The sequence below is a fragment of the Hydra vulgaris genome, chromosome 08 (genome assembly GCF_038396675.1).
Source record: "Hydra vulgaris chromosome 08, alternate assembly HydraT2T_AEP".
NCBI classification, from domain to species: Eukaryota; Metazoa; Cnidaria; class Hydrozoa; order Anthoathecata; family Hydridae; genus Hydra; species Hydra vulgaris.
In genome coordinates, this window is record NC_088927.1 from 68,172,151 (window position 1) to 68,190,000 (window position 17,850).

Here is a 17,850-nt window from a genome sequence, read left to right on the forward strand (position 1 = left end):
ATATATATATATATATATATATATATATATATATATATATATTATTGGCAATATAAGTTGGCTATAAACCTCATTCTAACTATTGTGTTGTGTTTAAAAAATCAGCTTAAATAAAAATATTTTTTAGACGAGGTTTTCCAATTGCAGCTCATAAAAAATTATCAGCCAAAAGTTTTCAACATTAAAAAAAAAAAAAAGTTTTCAACATGAAATAAAGAATTTTAAACAACTTTAATTAGCAAAAAATCTGGTTACGTATAAGTCTGTATTTTTTATATATTTTATTTTAAAAGATGTAACAAAAAGAAGCGGTACAAGATAAATGCTAATGCAAGTATATACATATTTTATAAAGTTATAATTTTATTTTAGATCTATAGGACCCGCAAGTTTTGGTAGTCTTTTTACATGGTCTTTGGCAAATAAAGATCGTCCGTTTCCATTCAACCAGTATTTTTCTTTTCTTTTGATATTATTTGTTACTGTTGCAGTATCGTTAATTTCACTATGCGTTCCTGAAACCTTAAATAAAAAGAAAATAGAGTCCGCCGAAAAATCGACTGTTATTGTGACAACTAGTGTTTTTAAGCTTTGATAATTATTTTACTTTTCAATTATACAATGTATATAAATGAAAAACTTTTTTTATAACTTGTATATAAAGACATTTTTTATGCAAATTTTATACTTATTTACCACTCATTCAGCAGTCCATTGCGATAGTTTAACGTACTGCAGCCGTATTCACATCCCTCCGTTAAACACTGCGATAAGCTATTGGCTGGTTAAAAGTAAATAAGCTGTTTTTAACTCCAGCGATAAAATAAACTCGTATTCTGTCTCCGTTTAGTTAACGGCACGAGTAAATTTAGCTACCGGAAATCTGTTAAACCAAAATCTAATCCTGCTATACCCTACTGTTAAAACAGCTATTGAAGGAATTTTTTATTATAATAAGAAAAATAAAAATGGTATTCAATCAAAACAAGCGTAAATAAATAAATTTACTTTTATCTAATTTTCTTCAAGAATTTGTTTCGCCAGCAGGAAGAATGATGAGCCTACCAATGGCGAAACAAACTGTTGAAGAAATTTAGATAAGTTTTTTTACTAATTTATTATTGATCTGTTCTTTAAGAACATTAAGCACTCTATTTGTAAAATATACTAACATTTTATATATATATATATATATATATTTTTTTTTTTTGCCGCATGCTTCAGTCGTGGACAGACTTGTTTTTGATGTGTAAGAATTAATAAAAAAGAATCTTACTATTTTTAAGTTTTCATTATCTTTAAAATCGGAATTACTATTCATATTTATCATCTTCAAAGTTGTAGAACACTTAGAATCTAAAAACAAAAAAAGGGTTATAATTGAAAATAACCAAAAAGAAAATTTCGGATTCAAAACAAAAAACACCCCACCATTTATTCCTAACCTAGAAAACTTTGAAAACGATTTGTAACACTTGATTAAAACAATTAAATTTCAAAATATTAACAATGATTTCCAAAAGGAACTCATGTTAAACATTAATAATATAAAATCAAACCCTAATATTTAAGTTTTTGCTGATAAAACAAGCAACATATACCAAATTGCCCCAGATAATCACCACAAATTACTGCGCGATAATATTTCTAATAACTACGCAAAATCCTCAAAAAACTTAGAAAATTCAATTAATTAAGAAGGCCAAAACATTGCTAAAACAATTAATTTAGATGCTAGAATTGAATCAGTCGCACCAGCGCAAGCGTTTATCACACTAAAAGATCATAAACCAAATTTTGAAATAAAACTCCCTTGCAGGCTACTAGTACCTTCAAAAAGTGAACTAGGGCATGTTAATAATGCATGGTTTATATTATTTACAGTTTAACTCGTGTCAAAGAATAATATATATGTATTCTTCATAATACCTTGCACTTCACAATTATTGTAAATAAAAATATACTAAAAAAGATGTAAAAAACTATATATTTTATTATATTTTATAAGGTCCCGATGACAAGATCCTTGTGATCTTCTTTCGGAAACCTAGTTTATATTGTTAGTCTGCTATATTTATATATTTGTAAAAGTATTTTAACAGTCTATTTAATTGTATAACGACTGACTTTGTAAACTAAAATAATAAAAAATAAAATAAAATTACGTTAGATAAAATAAATAATATTATTCGGAAAAAATTAAATTTGCAACAGTGGAAAAACACCACTGATGTTTTAAACTGGTTTTCTAAAATTAGTAATAAAAATGAATGCACGTTTATACAATTTGATATTAATGATTTTTACCCCTCAATTACAGCAGAAGTTTTAGATAAAACAATAGAATTTGGAAAAACCCACACTGAAACTACAGACGACACTATTCGTCTAATTAAACATTGCAGAAAAACTTGACTCTATTTTAATAACGAGACGTGAAAGAAAAAAACCACACACGAATGCTTTGATGTAACAATGGGAAGTTACAACGAAACAGAAATTTGCAAATTTGTGGGCTTATATATTTTAAATTCCTTAGCTAAAATAGTTCATTTTAATCAATTAGGCTTGTACTGCGATGATGGCTTAATAATAATGCAAAAAATCAGGGCCTCAACTTGACAAAGTCAGAAAAATATTATAGAAATTTTCAAAAACATTGGCTTCCAAATTGAGACTAACATTAATTTAAAAATTGTGAATTTTCTTGATGTCACATTTAACCTCTCGGAAAATTCTTATAGGCCTTATAAAAAACCTAATGATGAATTATCGTATATTAATATAAATTGGAATCATACCCCTCAAATCTTAAAACAAATTCCCATTTCAATTAACAATAGACTTAATCAAAACTCTTCTAATAAAAATATTTTTAACTCTTCCAAACTGCGTGTATGAAGATGCTCTTAAAAAAAGCGGATTTAAAAATTTTGAGCAAAAGTTTGAAACAAAAATTGCAATAAGTCGAAATAGAAATAGAAATATAATTTAGTTCAACCCTCCGTACAGCAAAAATTTTTAAACAAACATTGGAAAAGCGTTTTTAAAATTAGTTGACAAACATTTCCCTCCCTCTAATAAATAGCACAAAATTTTTAACAGAAACACTAATAAAGTGAGCTATAGCTGTTCAAAAAATATTGAAAGAATTATAAAAGATCATATGTTTGCATTGATTAATAAAAATGAATTTCTCAAAGAAAAAAATACTGAGAATTGTAACTGCAAGCAAAAACTTGACTGCCCTATGAATGCCAAATGCTTATCAAAAAATATTATTTACAAATGCATTGTTTCCTCGCAAAACACCCTGATAAACATTATATTGGCTTAACCGAGGGCAAACGGAAAAAATGTTATGCCAATCACAAACTATCTTCTAAACATAAAAAATACTAATAACATTTCCAAAAAATGTTGCTATGTTTACAAGAAAAATTTGAAATTGTTACTCATTTAGATCAAGAAAATTTACTGAATAAAAAATCAGAATTAATTTCTAAATGCAAACATGAAAATAAGTTCCTTTTAAAAAATTATAAAATAAATGACCAGTCCAAATTTATCCTAATTCTAAAGAATTCTTTTCATGATTTTTTAATTATCTAATGTAGTTGATGCAACTTCCTGGTTGCAAAATATTACAGTTATTATGTAATAATAATTATGTAATTATGTATAAATAATTATGTTATTATTTATAACAGTTCCCAACTTCCTGTGAAATAATTTTTCTACAATTTGAAAACTTCTTCATGTTTAGACATTCTTTTTGATGAACCTACTGATGGTGAAACACAGTGTTGAAGTAATCAAATATTAGATAAGTGTTTTTACTAATATATATATGTATATATGTGTGTGTATGTATATATATAGATATGTATATATTCATACTAAAACACAAAATGTTTAGAAAAACGTTACCTAATAAAAAAACAAAAAATAACAATAAAAAACTGCTATATAGATTTAAAATTAAAGCAGCAAAAATAACATCTAAGCTAGTATATAAAAAATCCCCCAGTTGTTTTTGCAAGCAGAACATCATTTTTGCATCAATTTCACAAGATTTTTGCAAATTTCAATGGGAACTCTTCTCGAAATGGTATCTAATTTTTGCTTTAGGCTATTTATGGATCATATTTGCGCCTTGACTTATTCTTTTTCACGTTAGGCCTAAATAGATTCGATTCAAATTAAGTTTGGTGATCAACCCGCTAGAGCATTAAATTTACTTAATTTTTTTATCCATGTTTTTACTGTACAAGTTTTTAGGCAGGCGCTGAATCTTATTGAAATTGCAACTATTCGTTTCAATCAATCAGCATTCCCATTGATGGTACCATGCTGTTCTCTTGCATCTTTATATATGTATGTTGGTTAATTTGACCTGTATTAATGTTACACACTCCAATTCCATTAAAATTAAAGCAGCCCTAAATACCAACACTGTTGCCGCTACTATGCAACCTCAGTACAATAAAACGGTACCTATACCTTTCCGATTTGATAAAAATTACTTTCATTACTAAAATATATACTTGCTTCCACTTCTCTAAGACCGCCCAATATTCTCCTTACACCACCTTAATCTTGTGAGCTGACTTCTAAACGTCAACATTTTCTTCTAAGTAAAATTTTTTTAACTGTATTTGACGAAATGTATTTTTCACGGTTTTTGTTGAATGCGTAGGTGAGTCACGACAATTTATAATAGGATTGGCTTTTACTTGAAGAAATATAAGATCCTAATGAAATCCTACATGGCGTTAAATGCTTCCTTTTGTATTAAATATCTTAAAAGTATATTTGACGCAATTACTGATCTCTATTACTGGTCATTGAGCCATCCTTTAAACCTAATATTTGCTATTTTGTTGCTTCACTTTTTGCTTTTTTACTCATTTCTATATAAATTTACTTTTTGACCCATTTCTATATAAATTTACTTTTAGGTCAATAATTTAAAAAGACTTTAAATGAAACTAAGCTGGTCATCTTAAGTAATTTTATCCAATATATTATGGGAAATTGTCAAACTAACAAATATGGTAATAAAATAACTGTGATTAACAGTTGGGTTGACGAAAAAGTAAAGCGAAAGTCGATAAAAAATTTGTGTGCTTGTTTTTTTATTTTACAATTTTTTCCAATATGTTTTATGTATTCCTTCGAAAAAAATAAATTATTAGTAAATAAAGTAACTATATATGAACTTGTTATTGACATGTTAGTTGTAGAGAAACAACTTTCTTGTCATTCAAAAAAAAAAGTCATTTAAAATATGGATGGAATTTTACATTGTTTTGATATGTACTCAAATTTTCCAAAGTACATTACTTTTTAATAATTCAATTTTACTAATAACTGCATAAATTTTGTTCCTTTTACTATAAAAATTAGTTTTTGTTATGAATGTGGTTTTGTAGCTCATCTCTAGTTCTATCGAATTTTATTTTTAGTATGAATTATTTAAGTAAAACTAAAACGCAAAACGTTATTTTTTTTTGTTTTTTTGTTTTTTTGTTTTTTAATTTGTTTGGTTTAGTACTAAAAATTTCGATGGTTCTTTATGTAAACAAACTAACTCATGACATCCATGTCGCAATACGTGTTTTTGCTTATTAACATATGATATTTTTAATATAATTTATGTTTTACATAAATACCACCAGTTTAGATTAAAAGCAATATTTTACAACAAGAAATCTTAAAAGATTATATTACGATAATAATAAGAACAATGCAAATTATACTTTATTTAACTTTTTAGATTCGCTCTTTTGTATAATACTAGATTATACTTTTGTATAATACTCATTTGTATAATACTTGTAAAGTTATATTTTTCTCTATTAAACGAAGGGTCTTGATGATAAGTCATTTTGTCTTCTACTTGCCCGAGCCTGATTGTAATTATAAATATTTATCATATCTTAAGGATAACATTGTATGCAAATTGACAAAATAAATCTAACTTAAAATACATAAAAAAACATACATAAAAAAGTATACATAAAATCTTTTATATTTAAAATGCTTAGTAAGTCTCAATTTGTTTATTTTTAACAAACTGTTTTTAACAAACTTTTTTCTCACCAAAATTGTAGGGAAGGGTTGAATAGCTAGATGGAGTAGATTTAATGGAAAACAAAAACTGATTGGGTTATTGTAATTATGGGGATAGGTGGAGAGTTAGTTCTTATTATTACTTTATATTTTATACTTTATAAAGTATAAAATATAAAGTAATAATAAGATGGTAGTTTGAAAATACTGTGAGCCATCCCGCTATGTAGGTAAAAGGTAAAACACAAAGTTTTAATGGATTAAATAAATTAATAAACAAAAAAATAAAATTGTAACTAAAAATTTATTGCTCTTTTAGTTGTTTCATTTTTGCATTTGTTTTAATACCTTTTTATAATTTTTTTATTTATGACTTTGTCTTTCTAGAGCCGTTTACCCAAGCTCGTTTACACAACAGCATTTGAATTTTGAAGCACTCTGACAATGATACTAAAAATGGTTAAAATGTGAAGGAATAAAAAAGCATTTAAAAAAAGATAACTTATTTGCTTAAATTATCAATGTATAAAATATTTCATGTTTATTCTCTAAATAAGAAATATTATATTAAAACCAGATTGTTGCTGGTTAGGACATGAGTAGTGAGAAATTTATTATTTTAATGAATAAAAATATTGTTTAAAACAAATATTGACGGCGTTAATTTTTCGCCAAAATCTTTCAGCGCGAATTGTCTGCGCGACTATTAAAACTAAATATCGTGTAGACTGGAATATTTTTACGTTTGGTTCAGTCTACACTAAAATATGCAATTAAGAACCCAAGGATCAAGGTTTAATTGGTCAAAAATGGAATGTTTTAATGTGTTAATATGTTGAAATAGGAGTTTCATTTTTTGTTCATGGAAGAATATATGTATTTTTACACATTCTATTATTATCTTAATCATAATAAACAAGTCTACAAAAAGATGTTCGATAAACCATTATGTTATCTCTTCAATAAACACAGTTTTAAATTTGAAATTGATACTTGCATTAATATCTTTCTTTTTAGCTATACATTTTGAAAGTTAATAAATATATCTTGAAATGTCTTTTTTTTTCTTGTGAAAATTGACATTTTTGATTTTCAAAAAGTCTTAAAACCTAAAACAAGGAGTTAACTTTAAAATCTTTAACTAAATATAAACCTTACGCACTATGAACCATTTTAATTTTTTTATAAATGAAGTACAAGTTAAGTTTGAGTTTATTACTAATGTTTCTATGTGACAATTTGACTAATATTCAGAAAACTGGCAGCCATTTTTAAAAAATAATTTTTTTATTATTTGATTAAAAAACAAATAAACTATTTTTAAGACTTCATCTGGAATCTTAAAATGTAAATGTTAAAAATATTTTATTTATTTGTCACTTGACATTTAAAAATTTTTTTTTAAGTTTTATAGTTGATAAAATAAATTTCATAAAAATAATATTTATTAGTAAGTATAAATAAATAAATAAATATTTATATATATATATATATATAAATATATATATATATATATATATATATATATATATATATATATATATATATACACACACATATATATATATATAAATATATATATATATATATATATATTTATTTATACTTACTAATATCCATATATATATATATATATATATATATATATATATATATATATATATATATATATATATATATATATATATAAATAAATATATATATATATATATATATATATATTATATATATATATACATATATATATATATATATATATATATATATATATATATATATAAATATATATATATATATATATAAATATATATATATATATAAATATATATATATATATATATATATATATATATATATATATATATATATATATATATATATATATATATATAAAGAGAGAGAGAGAGAGAGAGAGAGAGAAAGAGAGATAAATATATATATATACATATATAAATATATATATATATATATATATATATATAAATATATATATATATATATATATATATATATATATATATATATATATATATATATATATATATATATATATATATATATATATATATATATATATGTATATATATATAGTTATATCTTTATTGATGAAACACAGTGTTAAATGAAAAAAAGTTTTGATAATTATTAACCAAATGAAATAATTTTTGAAGCATCATTTTCTTAGAAGAATTTTCTTTTTATTTTATTTTCTAAATAGATTATTAAGTCCTAATTTCTTTAAATTATTTTTGGAGATTTTTGGTTTTTAATTTTGGTATATTACAAAATTTTAAGTTTAAAAATTTATTTTACGTATAGATTTTTAGTTTTTTAATAATTAGAAGTACAATTTTAATTGGATTGTCCAATTTTAGTAATATTTTTTCTGCAAATATTAATTTGATATTATTTTATAAATGTGAAAGTATAATATCTTGATATAATAAAAAAATGGTAGGATTAGGTACATAAACATACGTTATGTTTTCTTATAAATAAAATTCAAGATTAGCGCAAAATGTCTGTACTGATAGAAACCATTCAGAAAGAAAAAAAAAACTTTTGATATTGATTGGTCTATTAAAATTTTGGTGTTAATTTTACATAGTTTCTACTTACTATGACTGTAAATGTGTAAACACGCACAAAATGGCAATCGGGAGATTTCTGAACAAAAATTAATGTCGTGATTTGGTATTGATATAAAAAACTCTTTTGCTTTTCTTTCAAAATCCTAATTTTGATATATTTTAGCTTAGAAACAAAAAAAAATCGAACCAAACTCAGCAGCACAAAATACTTTTTTTATTTTATAGTTTTATTCTTATGTGTAAAGAATCATGTTTTTAAGCAGACATATAAGAAATCACAAAAATATGTAAAATGTTTGTACATATTACCATTACAATATATGTAAAAAATAAAATCAAAATGATATATTACCTGCATAAACATGAAGAGAAAAAATCAGAAATTTATTGAATAATAGTATTTCACTGCAAACATAAGAGTTAACTTATGTTAACTTAGCATCAAATTTCCTTCAGACAAATATTGGTAAAAATCATTCTAAAAAAATTCTTCTGAGTCTGTAGTCAAACAATGTTTATTAAAATTATTGTCATACTGATTATTATCACCTCGAACAGAAAAATTTTATCTTACATTGTCAATATCACTCTCATATACTTAGTCATAACAAATACTTTGACAATTATTAGAAACATTACTGGAAGAAAAATTATTTTTTTGATCACAACTTTTAATATTAATTTCTTTTATATCTCTATCAACATGCCTTATAACTCTTCTATTATTTGTTATATATGAAGCAGCCATTTTAAGTATTAGTAGAATAAAACTTAGTATCAGTTGCAACATTGTGTAAATTTTTAGTTGCCTAATACTTAGGGTTTGGAACTTATGCGCATGTCGTCGAATATATGCGCATACCATTCAAAAATTATGCGCATAATATGCATATGATGCGAATTCAAGTTTATCAAATGAATGATATATGAAATTAATTAAATATTGTCAAATATAAAACAAAATGTTTTTTAAATTAAACGCAGGTGATTTTAAATTAAAAGAAATAATTTTTTGTTTGATTTTCTGTAATTAATTATGTTAGTAAATATTTCAAATTATTTTCATGGTTTTAACGAGTCTCTATTTCACAAAACTTTACAAATTAATTTACTTTTGTATTACACCGTATCGCTGCAACTTGCTCCTTCCTCTAAAATTTAGTCATTTTTGTCGTTTGTATCCATTAAACCCTTTTGGCATATAAAAAACTAATTTTTTTTACGCGTTCGTTTGTCAAGCAATATATGCGTTTGTTTCTCAGCGATTTTTTAATCGTAAATGAATAAATTGATAAATCGACCGAGTTCTCTCTGATGTTGCTGACGAAAAAATCATTTCAACAAAAGAAATTGAAACTCCAAAGACTGCTGGATATTTCTGACTATCAACAATGTCCCAATAAATCTTTGCGCTCATTTTAAAACTTGTCTCTTCTCAAACAAATATTATCATTTCACTTTCAACTGTCTGAACAATTATTGGATTTTTTTTTAGGGGTAATTCTTAAATTGAACTGATTATATCAGCCTCATCCTCATCAAAGTAGAATCCTTTGCAGCATACTTCGGTATTAGCATATTGACAGTTCCCATATTTGAGATATTCAGGAATTTAAGGCGCTCTATAACCATTTCCTAAATAGTTTCCTAATTTGCGAATTTTTTATTCATTTTGCCAAAATAATCGTACACCAAAGATATGGGAGCATCATCATATTCAAGTCTTCCAATGATGATAAAAGAATACTCGATATATCTTTAACGAGTTTCTTAAATATTTCAATTTTTCATTATTTTATTGACTTTCTCTTTAATCAAAGCATTTTTATAATTATGAAAACTAGAATTAAAATTCTTTTTTTTTGTCAGCCTGTCTTGTGAAAACAATTTAGCGGTTTTTAATGAATTTAAATTGCAAAAAAAGTTATAAAAATGCATGCGCACAATTTATCGGCGAATATCTTCGCATACATTTTTTTCTTAACCCTACTTATATTATTATTCGATACTAATAAGAAAAAAAAAAAGAAAAGTTTAATAATCCGATCCAAAATTAAATAGTAAATTATTTAAAGTTCCTTTAAAGATAATTTAAATTTAAATCAACAGATGCTTAAATCAGTTCAGATATTGCAACAAAAATAATATGAAGAAATGATAATAAAATATAATGCTTTTAACCTAGAAAAATATATTTTTTAAAATAGATTAAAAGTATTAGAGCATGAAATGTAGTCTTGATGTATGATTTGGTAGATTTATAAAAACCTCATTGCTCAATTTTGTAGATTCTCTTGCAATCAATGCTGCTCCATGAATGGACTTGGCAACTGCACAACTTTGCCCAAGACCCTTATGTAAATTGTGGTACTCTTAAGTTTTTGATAAATTATACTCTCTAAAATAGTATAGATAAATTTACTTACGAGTAAACACCTAATATATAGAATTATGTTGTATTTTGTGTAAAGAATTTTTTTTTTTTTATTATGATCCCATTTTTTGAAAGAAGCCTGTGATTGTTAAAATTTAATTAAAAAATCATTTTAAAATAGCTTATTACATAAAACTCTTAATTAAAATCTGAATATAGTGGTAGTGAGAGTATAACTTTCAAATAAAAATAAAAATGAAAACAAAGTATTCCGTAATAGTGCTGTCTAAACAACAGTTACAGCAATTTCTTTTCACAACCACCTCGTCTTGTGACTCAATCATTTTTAATTCCTTTATTACCACTTCTTCTCTTGATTCAACCATTCCTGAGGTATAGGTTGCTAAAAGGTGTTTGGTATTTCTTTACGTTTAGAGTTAATACCATTCTTTTAGGTTACAATTTATACAAATAATGCCTGTTGAGAAAAAAGGACCACCAGCTGGTGCTGTAGAATTATGTATAAAATATTTTTTACAGTGGTAATGGCTGCAAAAGTTTTTATCAACTATAGTTAATGATTTGGTATTTGTGGTTGGTATTTTTTGTATTTTGTATTTTTTGGTATTTGTATTTGTTATTTTGATTCTTTGGTATTGTTTTGTTACAAAGCTTATAATCATTGTAAAAACCTTTTTTTCCTTTTTTTTATATTGCAATCATGCTCACCACGAGGGTCTTTCATACTTTTATAAAATAATGAAAGAACATCCTAGAGAATGAGAAATTTTTAATTGCTGTAGTGATTTAAAAAAAAGAAAGAAAAAAAGTTTTTACAATGGCAATAAGCTTTGTAACAAAACAATACCAGAGAAGAAGATCTTTTTTAAAACTACTTATTTGTTAAAAAGATATTTGGTTGAACAAGACAGTTATCTACAATTGTGTTATTTTAACTCATAACCTGTGGTGTGGGTTTATAGTCAACCAATAAAAAAGTGTTTAAACGTTTTCCAGGACCGGTTAAAACTTATTTAGTGCTGATGCAATTAAGGCTGACGAAGCCTTAATTGCCAAATAAATAAGAAATACATAAGTATATCGTTTTCGATATTAAATACTTTAAAAAGATTTATAGTTGTGATCAAACAAAAAAAATATCCACCACTATCATTGAACAAAGTATCAAGGATCTCATTTATATCAGTATAATTTAATCTGTTTTTAGTCATTTTGTAAAATTGATTATTAAGCGATCTGTAAATGCAGTTAACAAACGGTTTGAAGCATTAACTTAAGAAACTGTTTACATTTCAAAGATAAGCTTAAAGTTTTCCTTAATTGCTATAGATGTTTTGAAACAATTTAAATTGTTTATGAATCACCATGCGTGTAGCTAGTCATTCAGAAACAAATTTAATGAACCGCCAAACGGGTCACTCGTCGCAAAAGGGTTAAGAGCGCTTAGAGCTGGTAAGCAAGGTGTAAAAAAGCACAGATCAATTGTTTGAAATTATTAGACGTTAAAGATAAGAGATAATTTTAAAAATTTCTTTAAAATTAAGAAGATAGAACATTTTTAAGAATCAAGATTTTTGCACGGAGGCAAATTTAATTAAAAAGGAAATGCGAGAAAATATAAAAATTAAATGACAATTGCAAAAGTTTGCGTATATTTCCTACGACAGCCATGACAAGACATGAGAACAATTCGAATACTGAGCCAATAACATTTGCTCATTTAATGGTCAAAAAGTTAATGAACTAAAAGCCAAAAATACCTCAATAGACACTTTTCTTCAACCAGACATAATTTTGATTACCTAAACTTGGTTCACTGACACATCAGACACAAAAACAGCATATTACCAATTGTTTAATAAAAAAAATTCGAAAGAAGAAGAAGAGTAGCCATTTACACAAAAGAAAATCTTGATTGTTCTTTCACAAAAATTGACCAACTCAACTGCATCACTATCGATCAAGTCTGGATCAAATTAAAATTGCACTTCCACCCTCATGACCTAAACAACTCAAATGCTCGATGAAATAATAAGTTCAATAAGCACTGCCTCTGACAAATGCACTTCTATTGGCTGCTCAATCTTACTTGCGTACGGCTACTTCAATTTCAGCAATAATATATTCTAATATCGGCGTAGGAGGTGGCATTGCTGCTGTTGCATATGTACAAAATGATTGACTTACAAAAAGCAAATTTCAAGACTGTCTTGTAGAAAATCATATGACCCAGGCTATAACTTTTCCAACCTATTGCAATACTCGTTAGGAACTTCCAAAAAATACTCTTGACTTGATCCGGACCAACAAGCCAGACCGATTATTTGACATAAAAGAAGCTAGCCCTCCTAGCTAACCAGCCACTTAGGTGGGCACATTTTTTTATTGAGAGAAGTATAGCACTCTCCAACTTAAAAAGTAGAGTACCCAAAATAACCAATTCATATAACCTTTGTAAGAAACATCTGATCTGGAGCAAAGCCGACTGCATCTCAATCTCTACGTATTTTGAAACATTTGACTGGCAATCGGCTCTTAACAACTTGAAATGTTCCAAAAAATATCAAATATTTATCAACAAGTACAACAAAGTAACCTCATTCCACGTCACGTCAACAACTTTCCCTTACGCTGTCAAATTGAAAAATGATCTCTGGGGAAATTTATCGCAGCTAGCCAAACAAACAAGCTAAATTATTACAAACAGTATTAAAAAGCTAGTAAAGTAGTAGAAAAACTAGTTAGTTGAAACAACAAATAACCAAACTACAAGAGATTCTAAAGTAATTTGAAACAATCTAAACGAATTTTTTTAATCAGTTTTCAATATTGAGCCACTAGGGCTTGTTCCAACATTCAACCCATGTTCCACAGGCATAAACTTACCGACCATTGACCACTTGCATTATACAAGTCCGTCAAAAACTTTCGGACCTGAACAGAACCAAATTAATGGGCTTTGACGGAATTTACCTACGCGTCCTGAAATACTGTGTTGTAGGCTTTTCTATCCCATTAGGCATTACATTTTCTGAATTGCTTAAAGCTGGCAAAGTACCGTTTCAATGGAAGAAAGCCGAAATTACTCCTATCTTCAAAAAGGCTGCAAGTCAATTCCCTCAAATTATCGACCTATCTCGTGCACTTTAGTCAATTGCAAGGTAATATAAAGTCTTTTACACAGTAGCATTACTGATCACTTTAACAAAAATAAACTCATCAGCTCTGCTAAACACGGATTCCGTGTTTAGCAGAGCTGTTGAGTTTATTTTTTCAAGAACTTTCAAGAACTGGCTAACCAACCGTCTATAACGCGTAACCTTTTGTAATAATAAACTCAACAAGAAAACAGTCTCTAGAGATTTGCCACAAGGATCTTTTTTTGGACCACCCATTTTCTTATCTGCACTAACGATTTTCCAGATTAAGTGCAACAACACTTTGAAATGTTTGCAGATGACTTTAAAAAGTCTCTCTTCGAGAACAAAACTATTCTCATATTGCTTAATGGTATGATATCTGCAGGTGTTTAGAACTAACTTGTGTCTCCTAATGAGGGTATAGCTCTAAAACTCAGTTTTATGGTTCTGAGCCCGGCTGGTAATCAGGTTTCCCAAACTCTGTGGTAGCTCTCAGAGAGGCTGATTCCATCAAAAGCTGAAAAATATCAAAGTATTATCAGTGCCATGTTGCGTATGGATGGTGTTCTGTTTGTTCTTTTGGTGTGCATTGCGGAGGCCACATTTGAATCCTTTTGTAAGGTCTTAGGTTTTATTAGTAGTAATGAGGCAATTGCTTTGGATATTAAATGGTGTTCTGAGTACTAATTATGCTTTCAGTCAAGTTCTTCGATCTTATTTAAAATGGAATAAAGTACCAAAAACTATAAAACACAAAAAACCATCATCATTACCAAGTTCTCTAAACCTATTATTCACAAATATTCGTGGTCTTCGAAGTAACTTTTCTTCTGTTGAGTCTTATCTCTTGCAAAGTTCACAAGACCTACTTGCTCTTTGTGAGACTAATTTGAGTTCGGCTGCCTCATATTGTGATTATAGTGTTGATGGTTATCTTCCTTTAATTTGTAAAGACTCCAATAGTCACGTACTTGGCCTTGACATTTACATTCGTAAGAATTCACTGATTTGTCGGGAAACTAGGTTTGAATCCACAGATTATTCTTTCAAGTGCTTTTGTTTAGCACTACTTCACTCTATTGCCTTTCTCTTTGCTCTATATCGCTCTCCTTCATCTTAAGACTGCACTCTTTTTGATGTTATTTCTAATTGTATTGACCAAGCCCTCTCTCTTTATCCATCAGCTAATATAGTTGTTGTCGGTGACTTTAATGCTCACTACTCTGAATGGCTTGGCTCCGTGATTTTTTTCGTGATAGCCCTTGGGTAGAAATCTTTCGTCTTCCTGTCGACAAATGTGCTTCTTACATAACTTCGTGGATTCAGGATAGCATGGGATCTTTTGTTCCCTCTCAACAATTCCAGGTCAAGCCTCACTCTCCTCCATGGTTTTCCGCACATTGTGATGCTGCGATTGCCAATCGAAGCCGTTACTTTTATATTTATCAGCAAATCAATTCTCCAGAAAACAAAAGTCTGTTTATTACTGCTAGAAACCATTGTAAAATTAACCTCACTCCAAAAACTCTAACGCCAAACATAAACTCTAATGCCAAAAACTCTAACGCCAAAACCCGCTATTCTCAGGTCATGAAATCTCGTATGTCATCTCAAAAATTAGGCTCTCGTGACTTCTGGAGAATCTTTAATAATATCAGTAATTAGGGCAAATCTATAATTCCACCTCGCTTGTATGGTTCAGACTTTGTCACCTCACCTAAAGACAAAGCCGAATTGTTTGCTAAAAACTTTTATCTGTCGTCTATACTCTCAAATCTAATCAAGATGTGCTTATCAGTGTTTTGATTTCCAGCCTGCTGGAAAACGGCATCTGTTATCCCTATCTTCAAAAAATCTGGAGAGTGATCTGATTCGTCTAACTACCGTTCCATAAGTCTTCTTCCTATCATAAACAAGGTTTTTGAATCTTTAATTGAGAAACACTTAATTTTTCATCATGAATCAAATAACTTACTTTCTGACCATCAATATGGAATTCGATCTTCTTGTTCTACAGCTGATTCGCTAACAGTAATAACCGATAGGTTTTATCGTGCATTAAATAAAGATGATGTGGTTAAGGTCATCACTCTTGACATTTCAAAAAATTTTGATAAAGTTTGACATGCTGGTCTTCTCCATGAGTCTTCTTTTTATGGTGTATCCGACAACTTCTTTAAGATCGATGAACCCTTCCTTTCCTATCGTAGCATAAAAGTTGTCCTCGATGAACAACACTCTTCTTATTCTGTAACTTAAAGGGTTTTTTAAGGTTTTATCCTTTGCCTTATACTCTTTTTAATTTACATTAACGATCTTCCAGATATTCTTACATCTAAATTGGCATTGGTTGCTGATGTTACTGCCATTTATTCTTGTCGTAATAAGAAACCAACACCCTCTGATTGCTAGGAGGGGGCATTTGAGCTTGAAAAGGATCTCACTTCTGCTACAGCATGGAGCTCACAGTGACTGGTGAACTTTATTTCAGATAAAACTCAATATTTTTCTGCCAATCGTTATTGCAATAATTTAGATCTTCTTACATTTATGAACGGTGATGTACTTAATGAGTCACCTACTCTTCATCTTCTAGGATTAACTCTTACTTCTAATCTTTCTTGGAAACCATATATCAAATCATTTGCAAGATTAGCATCTGTTAAGGTTGCATCTCTTAATCGAGCTCGTCACTTTCTTACTTTGGATTCTATTCTCTATCTCTATAAACCTCAAATCCGGCCTTGTATGGAATATTGTTGCCATATCTGGGGCGGAACTTCTAATGATGCCCTTTCTCTTTTAGATAAGGTGCAAAAACGCATTGTTAACTCAGTTGAACCTGCTCTTGCAGCCAACCTCCAACCATTCTCACATCGTCGTAATGTTGCTTCTTTTTCTTTTATCTACAAATACTTAAATGGGCACTGCTCTAAAGTGCTAGCGTCTCTTGTGCCATCTACAAAAATTTATTTTTGTGTTACTCGTCATTCAATTAAGTGACATCCTTTTTCTGTGACTGTTCCTAAGTGCTCCAAAAACGGTTATTCGTCTAGTTTTTTCCCTTGAATATCATTCCTTTGGAATTTGCTTCCTTCATCTTGCATTCCTAACTCATATAATTTTCAATCTTTTAAGTCGTCCGTCAATCGTAATCTTGCCCTACAATCTTCATCTTTTCTCTTATAGTAACTTCCAACTTTTGTTAGTGGCTGCTCGCAGCCTTGCTGGAAGCAAAGTTATTTAAAAATATATATATAATTATATTTATATATATATATATACATATATATATATATATACATATGTATATATACATATATATATATATATATATATATTTATATATATATATATATATATATACATATTTATATAAATATATATAATTATATATATACATATATATATATATATATATATATATATATATATATATATATATATATATATATACATATATATATATATATATATATATATATATATATATATAATATATATACATATATATATATGTACATATATATATATATATATATATATATATATATATATATATATATATATATATATATATATATATATATATATATATATATATATATATATATACATATATATATATCTAGCTTAGTAAAAACACTTG

At 27.3% G+C, this 17,850-nt stretch overlaps 1 protein-coding gene and 1 long non-coding RNA gene across 4 annotated transcripts in view; one reads left to right on the plus strand and one right to left on the minus strand.

Annotated features, from left to right (window-relative positions):
* The window catches only part of LOC136084087 (uncharacterized), a 41,423-nt gene extending 40,743 nt beyond the window's left edge, over positions 1-680 (plus strand). For both annotated transcript variants that reach the window (XR_010640319.1, XM_065804235.1), the window contains one exon: positions 373-680. Coding sequence is in view for 1 of the 2 variants with exons in the window: in XM_065804235.1 (XP_065660307.1) it covers positions 373-595 (223 nt within the window). In the remaining variant the exon portion in view is untranslated. The remainder of the gene's footprint in view (positions 1-372) is intronic.
* LOC136084088 (uncharacterized) lies at positions 384-9,327 on the minus strand. 2 transcript variants are annotated; one of them, XR_010640320.1, is made up of 3 exons: positions 9,019-9,327; positions 1,277-1,356; positions 384-522 (listed from the first exon to the last, which is right to left on the minus strand). It is a non-coding gene; the product is annotated as an uncharacterized LOC136084088 (long non-coding RNA). The 2 variants fall into 2 exon arrangements; XR_010640321.1 differs by lacking the exon at positions 9,019-9,327 and adding an exon at positions 6,424-6,527.
* Positions 9,328-17,850: the final 8,523 nt, after the last annotated feature.